The sequence below is a fragment of the Dermochelys coriacea genome, chromosome 6, assembly GCF_009764565.3.
Source record: "Dermochelys coriacea isolate rDerCor1 chromosome 6, rDerCor1.pri.v4, whole genome shotgun sequence".
Classification (NCBI taxonomy): Eukaryota; Metazoa; Chordata; order Testudines; family Dermochelyidae; genus Dermochelys; species Dermochelys coriacea.
In genome coordinates, this window is record NC_050073.1 from 70232971 (window position 1) to 70251401 (window position 18431).

Below are 18431 nucleotides of genomic sequence, written 5' to 3' on the forward strand. Positions count from 1 at the left end.
AGTCTGTGGAGGAACAGAACCATGAATTCAGGTTTTTCAAGTGGCAGGCTACTGTTCAGTTTGAACAATCCTTCCTCTCCAAGCTCCCTCATAAAAGCTACAATGAAACCTCAAAAGGATTGTTACTATTTCAGGTTTTTAGAAGTAAGAGAGAGAGAGACAGTCATCTTAAAAAAAATTAACATTCTCCATGACAGAACTGTACATAGTATGTCTGGTTTTTCGGTTCCTTATTTTGTGGCTCCTCCTACTACGCTGTGGTACTGTAGGGACTATATCTGAGTAAACAGTAGTTTTTTCTCCACAAATACTAAAGAGAATTTCAGTTTGAGAACTTTTCACATTAACTTTTCAATGCCCGAGCACTCAAGTTTTATTAGTATGAATACTAATGAAAAGCAGTTTTTAGATTAAATGCTGAACGATTCATTGAAAGCCAATTTTGAATTGTGTATGAGACTGTAAAATTTGCACTTTGAGCTCCATTGATTGGTTACATGTCACATAATATTTCTGTTCCCTAACTGAATAACTTACATAATTCACATACATGAGAATTGTAAATTTCATAACTAATACAGAATTAGAAAGTTACAGTTTTGAATGATTGCATTAATTAACAAGTTAGAGCTATGGAGAGAAGAAATGGTTACTTACTGCAACTGTGGTTCTTCAACATGTGATGCAAACGTGTATTCCACTTAAATGTGCGAGCACCCAGCACACTGGAGATGAAGAATTTTGCCTACCAAAATTAGAGGGGTAGTATTCATGCTTCGTGGCCGTAGCCGCTCCCCTGGCTATATGAGGCAGTGCCACCCTGATCCCCCTCAGTTCCTGCGTACCAAATGCCCAGAGATGAGACGCTGAAGCAGAGTGGATGGAGGGTGGGTTGTGGAATATACTCTGCATCACATCTTGAAGAATCGCAGTTACAATAAGGAGGAGTTACTCAGTATCGATGGTTTTTCGATATGTCCCCCCCTACAGGTGCTCCACTGTAGCTGTGTCAGCATCCCTGTGCCTCTCATCAGAGATTTTTGATAGCAGTGTCCGTTCAGCCTGCATATGAGCCCTCCTTGCCTTGTGCTCTGCCTCAAGGCTATCTAGTGCTGCACAGATGAACCACCCTCAGTTCCTTCTCTATTACAGAGTCCATTCTTAAGAACTCTAAAGTAGAGGGGAGGAGGGCAGGTCGTGGAGCATCCAGAAGGAGACATGACTCGAAGAACCATCGCTACTGCACAAGATGAGTAACTCTTTCTTTTTTGAGTAGTGTCCCTACGGGTTCTTTACTGTAGGCGACTCCTTAGCAGGATTCCCTGGGGAGGGTTGGGCTTCAGCGTCGAACTTAGTACTGATGTCAGAACCGTGGAGCTGAAGATCACATCAGAGACTGCCATGTGTAATGGCATAATGTTTTGCAAAGGTATGCCCAGGTTGCTGCCCTGCATATCTCTGTGATGGGGACATTCTTGATGAATGCAATAGAACTGAAGATGGACCTTGTGGGGCATGTTCATATGCCAGAAGGAGAATAATAGCACTGGTTAGTGAAGTTGGAAACACAGTTCGAAAGTCTTTGAGATGATATTGCAGAGCTCTTGGACAGGTCTGCAATGGCTAGGAACAGCTTAGGGGATTTTCTAAATTCTTTTGTCCTGTCCAAGTAGAACACCAAGGTTCTCCTGACATCCACATATGTAACACAGCCTCTCTGTTGTTGCAGTGAAGCTTTGGAAAGAAGGTGAATACACTGGTTCATGTGGAAGGAGGAGGTTACTTTGGGGAGGAACCTCAGATGTGGTCTAAGCGTGATGATGCCGACCAATTACTCTTCAACTCCTTCCTCACCCCCTCTTTCAGCTATTTCATATGCAGTCTTGAAACAGGACGCTATCTACCCAGAGATTGTCTGTGAAGAGGCTGCTTGCCCCTTAATACGATATGCATATGGTACAAATAGACAAGGTGAAGCACAAAATGATTTAGTCCTGTCCAGATAGAAGGCTAGACAACACTTGATGTCTCATGTATGGAAATACTGCTCTTCTTGAGATGAATGTGGCTTGGGAAAGTATACCACCTGGTTCAAATGAAACCGAGAAACCACTATAGACAAAAAATTTGGATGTGGTCGTAAAGTCACCTTTTCTTTGAAGATTTGTGTATAAGGAGGCCTACCCATCAGAGCCTGCAACTCACACACTTTCCTTGTGGATGTTACTGCTACCGCTACCAGTTCTCTGACACAAGAGGGGAAAGGGACAAAATGCTAGGGGCTTGAACAAAGGTCCCATCAGTACCATTAGGACTGAGGAACTGGCTCTTGGACCAGAGGATGAAGATGAAAAAGCCCTTTTACGAATTTTGCTACCATGGTATAGGAGAGGACTAATCTTCCCTAAATAGGGGGATGAAATGCCACTTTCAATGAACTAAGGACAAGTCTTGGTGACTGAAGGTTCAGTAGGTTCTCCAAGATGTCCTGAATGGAAGCCAGCATTGCTTGAATTCCATGAGCCAATGATCACTCAGAAAACTCTTTCCATTTTGGCAAACAGTCCATCCTGATAGAGGACTTTCTACTGTTGAGTAGAGCCTGCTGAACAGCTGCCAAACTCTGCTCTTCCTCATCCATCAGCCATGCAGCAGCCACACCACGAGATGCAGGGAGCTGTGCAAGGGGTGCAGCCCTGATTCTGAGTCAGTAGGTCTGGATGGAGAGGAAGCAGTATGAAAGGCTGAACTGATAGCGCAAAAGGTCAGGAAATCAGCACTGCCTTGGCAGTGCTGGGGCAATAAGGATGATCTTGGCCCAATCTGCCTTCAGCTTGAGGATGACCTGAGGGAAGATCAGGACTGTGGAAAGGCATAGAAGAGAGCTGACAGCTGAGATGGAAGGTGTAAGACAGGGAGTCCAAACTGAAGCCCCCATTGATAGCATAACAGGTGACATTTCCTGTTGTCCCTTGTAACAAAGAGGCCAAGCATCAGAATGCCTCAGGTTGCGAAGATACTTTGGAGAATGCTTGTCTTCAGAGACCACTCAGGACTCAGCAAAAAATTCCTGCTAAGATGGTCCACAAGATGATTCTGAACCCCAGACAAGTGGTCAGCCAGTTGAGTGATACTCTCCTTGATGCAAAACTGTCACAACATGATTGCCTCATGGCAGATCATCCCGGAGTGTGGTCCTCCTTGCTTGTTCACATAATACATTGCAATGGTACTGTCAGTAAATATGTGAACCGCTGAGCCCCTCCATAGATCTGAAAAGTGCGACGCGCACTGTAACTGGCCTGAAGCTCCAGCATGCTGATATGCAGAGAAGACTCTTGCTCTGACCACACACATTGGACTTTCAGTGACTCCAGATGTACTTCTGACCCCATCAGGGAGGCATCAGTGACAACAGTCCTGGTTGGTAAGGGCTGGATGAAAGGAACACCCTGACAAACATCCACCATTGTAAGAAGTCCAGGATCAGTGGAGGAAGACTACCTAATCTGTCTAAGCAGTGAAGAGTCGGACAATAAAGAGTCCTGAGCCACGTTTGGAGGGGTGAAGATGTAGCCTTGTGAACTGGACTACCAACGTGCGAGTGGACACGCCTCAGGCAGATTCAAACTGTCATGGAATGTTGAGATTTCAGACTGAGGCAGAGGCCTGAAAACAATCAGTCGGCAGAAATACTCTTGAACTCAGAGTATATTAGTGCCCCAATGAACTCTATTTTCTGTGTGGGAACCAAAGTTTAGGACCCAGCTGTTGGTCATGATTAAGCCCCAAGCGTTATGGTGATGGAAAGGAGTGATGACTGGAATACTGCTCTGGACCAAGCAGTCAAAATGGGTGCTTGGGGGCCACTGGGGGAAGGTGTGTGGACTGTCCAAACCCAGCACCTGACTGCTTCCTCCTGTGGAATGTATGCCCCTTTCTGGGATATTTCCACTGTCTAGGGGAAGGGAAAGTCTTCCCAAATGTGTGATGTGAATGATACCACAGTTGTTGTTGCTATTGACCCTGTAGTGGTGCCTTCTCACCACCGGTGTATACACCCTTAAGGACTGAAGGGTAGCCCTAGAGTCCTTGAAGGAGTGCAGAGTCTTGTCTGTTTTATCTGAGAACAGAACCTGGCCATCGAAAGGCAGATCCTCAATGGCCTGCTGGACATTGGTAGCAGTGCCCGAATTCTGCAGCCAGGAAGATCTCATGGTCACCACAGAGGCCATCACTCTGGCTGAAGTATCTACAACATACAGAGCAGACTGCAAAGAAGTCTTAGCCACCAAGCAGCCTTTGATACAAAATACCTGAAATTCCTCCATTGGGGCCCTCTGGCAGCCGGTCTGCAAATTTAGACATAGCTGTCGAGAAGATAAAGTGGTACTTAAACAGCAGTGCTTGCTGATTAGCAATTTGCATCTGCAAGGAAGAGGAGGTGTAAATCTTCCTGTCCATCAGGTCCATTTGCTTAGAGTCCTTCTCCTTTGGAGTGGACTTAAACCTGCCCTGTCAAGCTATATCATTCACCAGAGTTACTACCAAGGAATTTAAGGGCTGGTGGGAATAAAACCCCTCAGATCCGTGTGTGGGAACAAAGTAGCGCTTTTAAGTGCTTAGCTGCTGGTGGTATAGAAGCTAGCATGCTCCAGAGGACCTTAGCAGGCTCAAGGAGCACATCATTAATAGGGAGGGTGACACTCTCAGGGGCCAACAGCTGTAGGATATCACTAAGTTGTGGGCATTCTCCTCCAGGAACTCCACCTGAATACCAAGGGAAGCAGCCAGGCACTGCAATAAGTCATGGTATGCCTTGAAATCCTCCAGTACTGAAGGGAAAGAAGAACCCAGCACTGTGGAATCATCCACATATGCGAATGAGGCAGTTAACTGTGTCAGAGCCAGATCCTGATCTGGGGCTGAAGAGCCCAGGCATGATGACTCTGGAGATTCCTCAAGGGGAAGATAACCCAGTACCTGGACCTGTAGCGGATTGATGATCACCGCCACAGATCTGGCCAGAGATCCTGGCTTTGAGCGGGACAAAGAGTGGGACTTCTGTGACCAAGGAGCAGCATGAAGGCCACTGGAATGGAGAGGGCATTAGTGGCCAGTAGATGCTGGGCCAGGGACCCCTGTCTTCCCCAGACTTCAGGGGACAGCAGTGGGGCCAGCCCTGAGGGTGTGAGCAACCAATCTGACTTGTCCATAGCCCATAATGATGAGGGTGGGGCTGGTGCTGACAATGGAAACAGTACAACTGGCAATGAGTATGCCTCTGTTGCTTCTGTTGCTGGGAGCGGTGTCGACCCAGAAGTCAGCATCAGTACCAAAGTAACTAATAATGCAGAAGTGGAGGGTGATGACTGCTGCCATGGCAAAGTTGGCACTGGCCACAGGGATACTGAGGAAATTCCATGTGCCGAGGAGGTGCCAAGTCTGGTACCAGCCCCATTTCCACTGAGTGTGGAAGGGAAACATCAGGGTACAGTGCTGACAGAGCCATAGGTTTAGTGGCCTGCCCAGCCAATGGGGCTATAAAGAATGCAGCCCTGGCACAGTCCTGGACCAATGGAAAGGTTGGGACACACAGGCAGAGGAGGGCCACTGCTGTCTGATACTCCAGTGGCATGGAAGCCGTCATTAATAGCATCACCCTTGTTGGTATTGGACCCAATGGGCACCCTGGGGCCTAGAGTCAATGGTTCGGGGTCTCTGGCCTCCCTGTGTGATGCTCAGGAGTGGTTGACAGGACCTGTTCCATCCCACACACCAGCATTAATCCTGTGCTGATCCACTCTCCTTCTGGAGGAAGGAGATGAGTCCCTATGGGACCTGGAGCAGCCTCCGTCATTCTTATGCACACTTCTCTGTATCTTTGGAGAGGTGCCAGCTCCAAGACACGAAGCAGCAGCACTCTCCAAACCCAAGGGCGACCTGCAATCTGATGAGGGCCTTGGTGTCAAAGCAGGCCGCATGGCCAGTTCAAGCAGATGCTGCTTCAGAAAATCCCTTGCCACGTGAGACTGTTTCATGAATGATCTTCAAATCAATCTCTGTTCCTTGCCATGGGCTTCCCCCTAGACACAACAAGCACTGCAGGTGGGGATCATTATTATGGATCATCCCCCCACATGACAGACAATGTTTAAACCCTGGTGAAGACATCATCAGGGAACACAAACTACAGCTAATTACTAGTAAGTCTAACACTATCCTACAGGTATTAATGAACTACTTACAACTAGAAGAAAGTAACTGAATAGAGGATTGAGAAGTTGAAAACCTCACAAAGCTCCGACTCCAGTGGCAAGAAGGAACTGAGAGGGATTGAGGTGGCAATACCTCATATAGCCAGGGGAGGGGCCATGAGGCACGAGCAGTCCCTCTCCTTCCCACTCCCATTGGTACTGCTAGGCAAAATTCTCTGGCTTCTGTATACTGTGCGCACACACCCCTAAGTGGAATATAGAGCTGCATCTATTTGAAGAACAAAAATTGTATATTTGATTGTTCAGAATTAATGATTCAAATGATCTGCATTAATTCCAAAAGAAATATGAGAATAATAATTAACAACAAATACATTTAAGAACTTTGCAATCACTTTGGGAATAGAAAGAAAGGCAAAATTTGTTGAAAAAATATTATAAATTACTTGTTAGGGCTTACTAGGGACCTTAATTTCAAAGCAGATTCACTCTGTTCAATGACCATGTCCTTTAAATACCTCAGTACTAATGTAAATACAACAAACTATCCATATAAAATGACATGAAATTGCTACCGTTTTATCAGGAATTTGTGCAAAATGAGATTTGACAATGAAATAGTCATAAGTAAATTAGGATTTTAAAGAAAATGTATATAAAACAGACATAAATAAATAAACTGGCCAGTAAATGGAAAATATAATTTGATATGTAGGAGAAAATGGTAATACACGTTTAATGGAAGCTAAAAGCTTGACTAAAGGGTAAATAGTCCATTATATAGTCCATATAACTCCATTATATAATGGAGGTTTATATTGAAAATCCTGGAAATCATAACACTGCCTTAAGGGTTGGGCTAAAACCCATTATAGAAGAGAAGCCTTTGAAATGGCTAAATACAAGTAGAGATGGACCTATACTGCAGAGTTTAGACATGCTCAAAATTTGAAAATGTATTTGGATCCAGAGTTTTGGTTCAGGCCCATCTTTAAATGGAATTACACTCAATTATGTAGAGATTTAGTGAAGTGGAACAAGATAAACTGTTCACATCAGGAAAGGACAATTAAAAATAAAGTAAATATTAAATTAACAGTAAATCAATAAATTCAGGCAAAGCTATTTCAGAGAGTAGGAAACAAAGGACAGCTTATTAAGTGTAATCAATTAAGCAAACAAAATAAGTAAATTAAGGGGATTATCAAGTATAATTATGGAGGAAGAGTATTAGGGAGGAGGCTGAAATCACAGTTACAGAATGGGAAGTTAGCAACTAGGTCTGGAAAGCACCTAGGACTCTGGGTGCTACTACTCTTCAAGGCAGGGACTGTCTTTTTGTTCTGTGCTTGTACAGTGCATGGCACAATGGGGTTCTGGTCCAGGACTGAGGTTCCTAGGTGCTAAAGTAATACAAATAATAAATAGTAATAATACTGCAATCTAAATGAACAACGATAATTATTATTATTAAGTCAAAACTAGGCTAAAGTTTTCCTTTCCAGCAAATTATTCTTTGTTATAAGACTTAGATAATAAAATATAAGAAAACGACATTCCCAGCATATATACCGTATATACTTGTTCATAAGCCACATTTTTTTTAGTAAAAAAGGGAAGCACCAGAGAAGGGGGTCGGCTTATGAACGGGTATAGAGAGGAAGAGGTGGGACACAGCCCCTCCCCTCAACAGAGGGGGCAAGGAGAGGCAGCACAGCCAGTGGAGCCAGAAGGGAAGAGGCGGGGCCAGAGTCTCTCTGCTTCTGGCCACGCTGCTCTCCCCCCAGTCTCTGAAGCAGCTGCAGCTCCGGGGCTGGCAGGCTGCAGCCGTACCGCTCAGCCCTGCCCCGCAGAGCAGGCTGTGGCTGTGCCACCTGGCCCAGCCCTTGGGAACATGCTGCGGCCATGCCGACCGGTCTGGCCCGCCGGAGAAGGCTGCGGCCGCGCTGACCAGCCTGTCGGAGCAGCTCCGGCCAGGCCAGAGACATCCTCCCCTGGCCCTCCCCAGCTAAGGTGGGAAGGGATGGGATGGGGAGAGTGTGGGGGTCCCAGGCTAGGGGTGGGGTCATGTGGGGGGTGGTCACAGGGATTACTTCCCTGACCCCCAGCTTCTCCCCCCAAAAAAACTGCCCCACCAGTTGCTGTCCCGGCTCATCAGGGTAAGCAGCTGGTGCGCTGGGACACTTAGTTTTACCTCCGTGCCTGCGGATGCTCGAGGTAAACAAACCATCTCGGCCTGCCAGCGGCTTATCCTGATGGCCTGGGAGCCAAAGTTTGCTGACCCCGGAATTATAAGGTCGGCTTATGAATGGGTCATAAAAATTTTCCATTTTAACTTATCCATCTGGGGGGGGTTAGCTTATAAACGAACAGGCTTATGATCGAGTATATACTGTATCTCATAGGAACAGAAATTTAGTGAGCAAATAAGTTCAGTTATTACTGGAACTTTTAATAATATGTAATACATTTTTGCTGTAAGGGACAATAAATTTGTTCCACCTACCTGTGCTTTTCTTTTCCTACGAACAGTGCTTTCCAGAGAGGGAGGAGTATCTGTACCAACTATTTCTGCAACATCACCGAGTCCAGCATCATGACCATGTTTTGAGCCACCTTCTTTCTTTGCATGAATGCCAAAAATATCCGACATTATGTCTGTTTCTCCTTTTTCACCTTTCACAAACTGCACAAGTTCAACTCTAATGCCATGCTCAATGCTTTCAACCTTCTCAGCTTCCATGATGTCATCATGGATTCCAAACTGTGTTGGGTCAGGCATGTCCCCTAATATTTTGGTAACTTTGATGTTTTTGGCTCCTTCAACCAAGCCACCCCCAAACACAGTACTCCAGAGAATCTGGAAAATCCCCCATACGATGGTGAAGAACAACTGGAATAACCCTACAAATAGCATCCAGAAAAAGGAGAAAAACACTTTCACCAATTCCTTTATAGTCATCTTTCTAACTTTTCTGTATTGTTTCCTAAGGTTCCTTAAAGTGACCATTTTTAAAAAGTTGGCAGCATTCCTCTTCACTGCAACACAGGCCATTGCAAAGGCTGAAGCTGATTCCAGAGATTTTTCTTCTTCCTCATCATCTCCAACTTCCATTACATAATAAGGCTCATCCTCTTCCTCCTCTTCAGGTCGTTCAACTGAATCTGATTCAGAGATCTGAGAAGCTAACTGCATTTCAAAGATTGTGTCCTCACAGAAATTCACAAACAGCTCCATTTTCTCTTGTTCCCCGCCTTCGTTTACAACATCAAAGATGAACTGCCTTTTGGATTCTTTCACCTGTGGCTTCTCCCACTGCATTCTACTGGACTCACTGATTTCAAAGTAAACTCTTTCAATTTTCTTGGCTCCACCCATTATTTCAATGCGGCCAAGGTAAGGTTCAAAGTAATTAAGTACACTTGCTGCTGGATCTAGTAAGCACTGAAGGCGTGAATCATTTGGCATGTGCTCTGAAAGGTTAGTTAACAAGACTGCCACATTAAATCCAATGTCTTTGGCTGGCTCATGGAATCTGTCCACAAAATCAACATAATTAAACATGTCATTTTCATCAGCTTCTGCACAGGACAGAAGGAATTCAAGTTCTGACTGTGTGTATTGTTTCTGACCTTCCATTGCTTTCTGGAATTCTTTCTTTGAGATGATGCCTTTACCATCTGGATCATAGTCTTTGAAAGCATCTGAGCTGGTTAGGTCTTTCAATTTGAGGAACATATCGAAGAACTTCAAGATCATTTCTACATTACTAGATGATTCTACCAGTGTGTCCACCATCTGTTTTCCAATAGTCCCATTTACAACATTACCTACATTGTACGTTAAAACAGTAAGTTATTTAGTTTATCTATAAATGCATGTAAAAATAAATTAATTTCATATTTATGTTCAGAAACACGACAAAACCCTCTCTTTTCCAATTTCATTCCTAAATCTCCAAAATTTTCCTTTAAACATATTTTTCTGCATTTTCCTTGCTCTTTCAATGGTATGTGCACCTTATATCATTCTCTTTTAAATATTTTTTAATAAAAGCTAAATTGCTTTTTGCACTGGCATAATAAAAATGCAATTAAAGAACAATTCTGAAAGATTAATTATTGCATTGTGACAGCTCAACTTCATAACACTGAAAGTAATAACACGTAATTATAAAAAATAGATCTGACCTTCAAGTAGTGACAACAGCATCACAACCATATCCTTCAGGAGATCCAACAATTCCTTAAGTAATTCAATCTGACTGGAATCCTGCAACATAAATGGTGAACACATTTTTTTTTCCTTTTCTTATTAAGAAAAGATACATTTAACATGAAGAAATAGCACTTGGAATGGTTATCACATACAGTCCTAGTAAACACGGACATATCAGGATCAATCATTTCTATAATGTTATATTACAATAATCTCATACAATACAATGTGCCCAACTAAAGCAGATGTGTGAGCATTGGGGTATGTTGTATGAACATATGGGTATGTTATGAAGTACCGAGGACAATTGAAGTGGAGACTATTAGTGAAGGAGAACCTTATTAATTTTGCTAATCCATATATGAGAGAATACTCACCAAAAAATCATCCCCCCAATTTAGCACAATATATTAGGATTCAAATTACTAAAACTTTAATATGTTTACAGAATATGCCAGAGTACATTAATTAATATAACAAGACCAATATGGATTTAGATGCCTAACTTTAGGCACCCAAGCTTGAAAATTTTGCCCAAAATTCATGGCATAATTTTAGGTGGTGAGAAGGATGTTTATATGCAGATCAAAGGGGAAGAGAGAACAGGAAAGGGAAGGGAATGCTGATTGGAAGTGTAAGAAGCATTGCTGGTCCTCTAAAGTGAAGGAAGTGGCTGCCGTCTGTCAGCAGTAGCTCTCTTTTCTCCTGTGTGGGGGATGTACACCTAAGCTGTTCCCTGAGGCACCAGCTCTGTTTTTCTCTCAGTTCTCCCCATCCTGTAATTCCTTGTCATCATACTGTATATACTTGTATGCAAATCAATTTGGTTTATGAGATAATCAAAGCATTTTTATGAATGTTTACATCTAAACTGGGTGGTGGAGGAACGCGAGAGGGCCAGCTTATCCATTGGAGAGGTTACAGATGAGTAACTAAAACTAAATCACAGTTATCAAAATAAATGAACATTTTGTGATTAAGTAATCTTGATTTTTTTTTTTAACATTTGCTCAATCACTAAGTGACAAAATTTGGTAATCTGCAGTGGTGAAGACATGAAGTTCATATTTTTATTACTAGAAAATGACATGATTATTGACATTATTCAAAAATATAAAAGGATACAGGCTTTAGAAAACTGTAAAACTATGTATTTTATACCTTTTGGGGTAGCTTGTGTCTATCAGTGTTAAGTCAGTTTAATTCAGCTCCAAGAAGATATAGATACAAAATACAATAAAAATACACTAGCGCATCTTGAAGGTTACACATTGGTAAACACAGGGGCTGGTTCTTTAGCTACGTGATTTGTTCTGAAAACTATGCAAGAGATCCACATTCAAATGCTGAGTCTCTGGCTCCCTAAAAACAGGCAAACTCTTTATGTTGTTCTGCAGAAACAACTAAGGTCAATCTAAGAACAATCGTGATGGGTTTCATAGAGTTCCATCCTGCTTTCCTAAGCTGGAAGAAAGGCTAATGTGATATGGGACTTTTAGGAAGGCGGGAAATAAACTGCAGAGTAAAGCCTGTTGAAAATTGTCTGATGGAAAATTTTCCATTTGAAAATACCAATTTAATGAAACCAAAATGTTCTGCAGGAGCAAGTCAATGCCATTGAAGCTTTTGATGAAAATCAGACAGACAAGCTGCCTGGCTCACCTTCCTGAGGTCCCAGATATTTCCTCCCCCGGCTCCCCTTGTTTCAGGAGAGCCTGTTTCTCAGAATCCTTGACTCCTCAGTAGCCCATTAGGCAAGCATCTGGGCAGACCAAGAAGCTGACAAGCCACAAACAATTTCATTTCCCTCCAAATGGTATTTTTTCTTGTCTTTTCTTCCTGAGAAAAAATTTGAGATTTTGTTTTTTGTTCCAATTTGGAATAATAATTTTTTTTAATCTCTCTCTTTTTTTGTGTGTGTGGAATGGAAAAACCCATTCCCACACAGCTCTACTGGAGAGGGAGGAAGCTGGCAGAAGGACCTTTTACTCCTGAGTGCTTTCTGCACCAAAAATTAAAAATTCTGCACACAATATTTTAAAATCCTGCAAATTTTATTTGTCAATGAATAAATGCAGAGGCTCCAGCATGGCACTGGGGAGTACCAGCCATTGGTTGCACAAGGTGGGAGATCACCCAGCAGCCTCTCCCCCACCCACCCCTGGAACACTGACTCAGCGGTGAGGCTGCACCCGGCCCTGACACAGCACAAGGCCTGGGCCTGCCCCAGCAATACCCTGGGGCCTTGCCTCTCTGTGCCAGGTGCACAAGTTGTGGGGCAGGATCCACATGTGAAGAGGCTCAATGTGGGGGGGATCCAAGTGGGCTGAGAGGGTTCTGTGTGGGACAATCTGGGTGCAGGCAGCTCAATTGAGGGGTCTAGGTGTGGGGGGATCTGTATGCACAGAGGCTCGTTGGGCGGGTTCAAGGTGCAGGGGCAATAGGACTCTGCAGGGGCTTCCAGGTGAAGATGGTTTGGGCTCAGCAGCAGGGGAGTCTGGGTACTGAGAGAGTGGGGCTTGGTACGGTGGGGATCTGGGTGCAGCTAGTTGGGGGTCAATGGCATGGGGGTCTGGATGTGGGGGCTCAGGGTGGTGCAGGGGGGATGGGGCTTATCAGTGTGGGGATTTGAGTGCAGGGAGCTCAGTGGGGGGTGGTCTGGGTGCAGGGATGGGGGTTCGGAGGCAGCGGTCTGGGTCCAGGGGGCTCCAAATGCAGGGGTTTAGGTCCAATGGGGTGGGGTTCAGGTATAGAGGGTTCTGGGTGTATGGGGTGAGGTTTGGTGGGGGTGTCTGGGTATGGGAGGTTCGGATGCACAGGGATTAGGTGGATGGGGGAACAGCTCCCCATACAGTGACTCCTCCCCCCACAGCTGAGGAGCGATGGGGGCAGGAGAGGATGCTGACCTTCCTGCAGCTGGGAGAGGTTTCTGGGAGTGAGTCTGACACAGTCCCAGCCATTCCTTGGCAGGGGAAAAGGAAGTCCTGTCCTCTCCTGCCTCCAGCCCAGCCAGGACTAGCAGCTGTTCCAGGATCAGGGTAGGAGTCACTGGCTGGGGTGTCCCCAGCCCCATGGTGATTTACCTCTCTACTGGCTGCTCGGGGTGCCTGAAACAATGTACCTGCACTGCTAGGGAGTGGTGTGTGACTGCTCTTGCAGCTTCCCTTTGCTTCCCTGTCAGAAAGTCTTTTTTCTGTGGGGAAGCAAATAAATCAGCGGGTGATATGAATTCTGCGCACACGCAGTGGCACAGAATTCCCATGGGAGTAAGGACCTTTAAAAATAACCTGCATCTTATTATCACAATACAAATTGTAAATATGCTAATTGGTTCTGTTCTTTTTTGACATAGATGCAAACACCCTATCAGTGAAATTAGGCTATTACTATTCATTTCTTTAAAACATTTTACTGTATTTTTTTTAAATCTAAAGCAAATATGATGGGTGCCATATAAAATTTCTATTATACTCAGAGATTTTACTATTTTCATAAACTTTCTTGTTACATAGCTATTGCTGAAATGGTAAACATCTCTGAAAACTGTAGAACTTAAGTGCACCCCTTGTATGTCTCAACTGATGGAAAGCACGTCATTTCAGAGATAAATCTTTTGAAAAAAGCAAAAACCACCAAGGATTATTTAAAGTGGCTGTGAATAAGGAGCTTCAGACTCATTAACATAGTACTTGTAGGCTGGCCATTAAAAAAAAAGTTTTTTAGCCATATAAGGGCAATTAGATCATGAATGATGTGTCTAAAGAGATAATTGAAGCACACTGTATGTGGACATGTTTAAGAGGTTAGCTGGCTCACTTAGCACAGAAGGAGAATCATAATCCATAGAGCAGAAGGCCCAACAGTTTCTTCTAGGGCTATCATCTAAGTTGAGGGCTATTTGTTACATAATGAAAATAAGAATGCTATACACAACTGAACAGAGACCATATTCCTGATTGACTTATAGTTTTCACTGCACGTTTTATGCTTACAATACAGATGCACTATAGATAATTGTTGAACAACTGAAAATACCTTAGAGAGTTTCATTTGCATGTTAGCAAAGACATGAAGGAAGCCAACAACTGCATCCCACAGCCTACTGTGAGCCAGACTCTGCTGGTTACCTATGCAAGGTCCCTAAAAAAGAAAAACACATTTTTTCTTTACGCATCAATCAGGGTAAGAAATGCTTTTCCTATTTAAGGCTCCTATTTGAGCAATCCAAGAAATAAGTACAATCTTCCATGAAGTTATTCTAGAATGTCTTCCAAAATATAATTACCACATAGGTTGTGAATGTTAAGCATATCGACAATCACAAAAATATCTATAGATTTTTACATCATGGACCAGATCCACAGTTGGTGTAACTGAGCATAGCTCTGTTCAAATCAATGAAGATGAAGCTATGTCAATTGCTGACTTACACCAGCTGAGGAGCAGGCAATTTATATGTAAATACATTTACTGTAAATATTGAAATTTGAACATCCTTGTGTTAGGTTTCCATTTACCTGGATATATTCTGTAAGTGAGTTGAAAATTTGTTTGGTAACAGCCAAAGCTTTAGAGAAGTTACGCTGTCCAGATTCATCAATCACATTTTTTCCTGAATAGTACCAATAGAAGTCACTAATTGATTCCTAAGAACAAATGACAATATATTATATTTTTCCTCTCATATTATATATTCAGCAATTGCCATACATTATCACATCAACACAAGTTGAAATGGTAGATAGGATTTCACATTTTTATGTGCTTTTATTTCTAACCACAATAACATACATTTTTGTCCAATTATGTATTCTGCAGTGATCAATACTGAAATACATTATTACTCAGTTGTTTTACAAAGGCACATCTGACAGTTATGGGCTATTTAAAAATGAAGACAACAAGTACAGTACACTTTAATATTAAGCCTGTTAGTTACAGGTCAACTTCATATACAGGATTACCACACTAGTAATCACAAATGAAATTAAGTCCATCCAAAATATGTGCAGCCATGAGCATGTGCACCAGGTGAGGGAGCAAAGGGTGCAGGCAGCTTCCTCATTCACCTGCACAGGAGTGGGCACAAAGTATCTTTGTGATATTCCCAGTGCAAAGACTACACAAAACTAGTGTTGCTCCTCATGTTAGCCTCAGTGGAAGGGGAGGGGAATAATGTATTCTTTGTTTTGTCTTTGTCTTTTTTTTTTTTTACCTGAAGACGTAAGAGATAGTCAACAGTGCTGATAATAATATTCACTGTTGTAGTGTTGCCCAGTTGAGTACGTAGGAAATTCTGAAAATCTGAAATCATAAATAATTTGTGTTTGATAAATATGTATGCATAAGAAACAAAAAAATAGATTATCCCACTATATTAAAGAGTAAAGTTACTCTTATAGCTACTAATTGTGAAAGACAACTCATATACACTTAAAAGCACAGATGCTTATTAAAAATTCTGGAAATTTTATTAAAATATATCATAATTTAAACATATAACAAGAACTTTTTGTAAATGTCTTGCCATCCATCTTTCTATTAATGGTGAGATGTATAAATTCTGGAATGTCATTATGACTGTTAGTTAAAGAGTGAAAGTTGATTAGATTGCATGGTTTGTCACATTTTGAAGAACCACTTTAGCTTAGAGTGTTGACTGGATTTCCTTTAGCAAAAAAGAGAAAGTCAATTTGAATAGCATCAATACTAAGGACTACTGTCCTTCCTTTTAAGAGTATGAATACAATCACTTTCCTGAAAATTCATTCCAGTCTACTTACCATTGTTATGACCTTCACAAAGCAGCTGTAAAAATCTAAACAGATCTCGAGTAAACTCATCGTTCTGTAGCACTTTCTCACCTTGAAAATACATACAATGAATGTGATCATTGTTCATCATGAAACATGCAAAACATATATTCTTCAAACAGCATCCTTCAAAATAAGTGATTCTAATAAAAAGCAAATACTGTAAGCTGCTTTAAAGTAATTTTAAATAAATGTACTGAGAGTAATGATAATAAAACAAATTATGGAACAGAAAAAGCAAAAGCCAAAATATTTAGCACTCCAATGCATTCATGGTAAAAACTACTGGACTAAAGTTCTAATAAGTAAATGGTTAGTTGTCAATAAAACCATGCCTTAAATATGAAAGACACTTCTTTAATTAAGCATCATATTCTTTGTCCAAGCTCAGCACGCAACCTGCTGCAGACCATAAAACTAAACCTAAAGGATGTCTGGGAAGATGCAATTAAAGAAGATTTCTTTCCGTATTTGCAACACACAATAGCATCAAAAGCTGTAAACCCAAACGTACCACGCTCACGAACGATGACTGTGGATCAGAGAAAAATAATAAGAATACAGGATAAGCAAATTGTAAGTTAAAAGATAATTTCCGTTCAAATGTTTACTACTAGAATTTTAATAAACATTAACCATGTTAAAAAGTCTAATCTAATCCTAATTTTAATGAGGCTATCAATAAAGAGAGCAATGTGCTAAAACAGCCTGAAAATTCCAGTTTTGGAAGAAAGCATAATAAACTCTTTAATTGTTACGTGAATTAAATGGGTTTTATTCATATACTTACGAGTTCCTTCTTCAGTAACCATTCCAAGACCTTCTGCTTTATTCTGTCTTTCAAATGCATTCAAGTCAAGAACACTTTTAACAAAGCACAGAAAATTGAGAAAGTTCTGCTGCTGTATGTAATGGCAAAATTAATTTCCTCCTTGAACTCTCTGGAAGCCTTGACCCACACGTTTTACCCATTGTGATACACACAGACTCGTATATAAAATGAAACATGTTTTAAATAAAAGGGTTTGGAGGGGGATAAGGGTCCAGTGTCTGTTTCTGAAAAGATACAGCTCTAAATCTCCTCTTGATATACACCTATTACTACCATTAATATCAAGAGGAGCTACACATCTATATGTAGAAGAGAAAAGGAACCCAAAATATTGTTCTGAGTATTGATTCAATTCTGTCGCACCTGCCAAAAAGTCATAATTTGAGTTTACTTTATTTCTCATTCATATGGTTTCTACCAAACTGTTACCATTTAAAAGAAACCTGTTGAGAGTCTAATTGTCTTCCAAGGTCAAAACCTATTGAAAGATTGATTTTCTACTCCTGAGGGCATTCTGCACCAAAAAATTAAAAATTCTGCACACAATATTTTAAAATTCTGCAAATTTTATTTGTCAGATAAATCTGGAGGCTCCAGCATGGCATTGGGGAGCACAGGCCACTGGCTGCACAGAGGTGGGAGATCACTGTGTAGCTCCCTGCCCCACCTCAGGATACGGACTCAGTGGAGAGATTGTGCCCAACACCTGACACAGTGCAAGGATTGGGCCTGCTCCAGAAACACCCCAGGGTCCTGGCTCCTTTGTGCCAGGTGCACCAGGTGTGGGCAGGCAGGCTCAGCAAGGTAGGATCCAAGTGTGCAGGGGCTTGGTGTGGGTTGAGAGAGTTCTGTGTGGGGCAATCTTGGTGTGGGCGGCTCAATGGGGGATCCAGGTGTGGGAGCTTGGTGGGGGGTTCTCGGTGCAATGGTAATGGGATTCTGCAGGGGGGGTCCAGATGAAGGTGGTTGGGGCTCAGCAGGGGGTCTGGGTTTGAGGGGGATAGAGCTTGGCATGGGGGTCTGATTGTGGGGGGGTCCAGATGCTGGGGGAGTAGGGCTTAGTGGGTGGGGATCCAGCTGCAGCTGGTTGGGGCTTGGTGGGGAGGGGATGTGGGTGGCTCATCACGATGGTCCAGGTGCAGGGTGAGTGGGGCTCATCAGTGGGGTTCTGAGTGCGGAGGTGGGGGTGAGACTTGGTGGGATGGTCTGGGTACGAGGGGGTCTGGATGCATGGGGGTTGGGAGGATGGGGGAGCAACTCCCTGTACAGGGATACCTTCCCTGCAGCTGAGAAGTGATAGGTGCAGGAAGCGGGGAGGAGAGGGGGAAGATTTGCAGAGCTTCCTGCAG

The 18431-nt window shown here is 42.8% G+C and overlaps 1 protein-coding gene across 1 annotated transcript in view; it reads right to left on the reverse strand.

Annotated features, from left to right (window-relative positions):
- Nucleotides 1–18431, reverse strand: part of RYR3 (ryanodine receptor 3) — a 529369-nt gene that overhangs the window by 52551 nt on the left and 458387 nt on the right. The window contains exons 83-90 of the mRNA XM_043516837.1: nt 17041–17114; nt 16765–16782; nt 16221–16301; nt 15653–15741; nt 14955–15083; nt 14473–14577; nt 10410–10491; nt 8725–10049 (exon numbers count right to left, since the gene is read on the reverse strand). Of these exons, the coding sequence (XP_043372772.1) occupies nt 8725–10049; nt 10410–10491; nt 14473–14577; nt 14955–15083; nt 15653–15741; nt 16221–16301; nt 16765–16782; nt 17041–17114 (1903 nt within the window). The remainder of the gene's footprint in view (nt 1–8724; nt 10050–10409; nt 10492–14472; nt 14578–14954; nt 15084–15652; nt 15742–16220; nt 16302–16764; nt 16783–17040; nt 17115–18431) is intronic.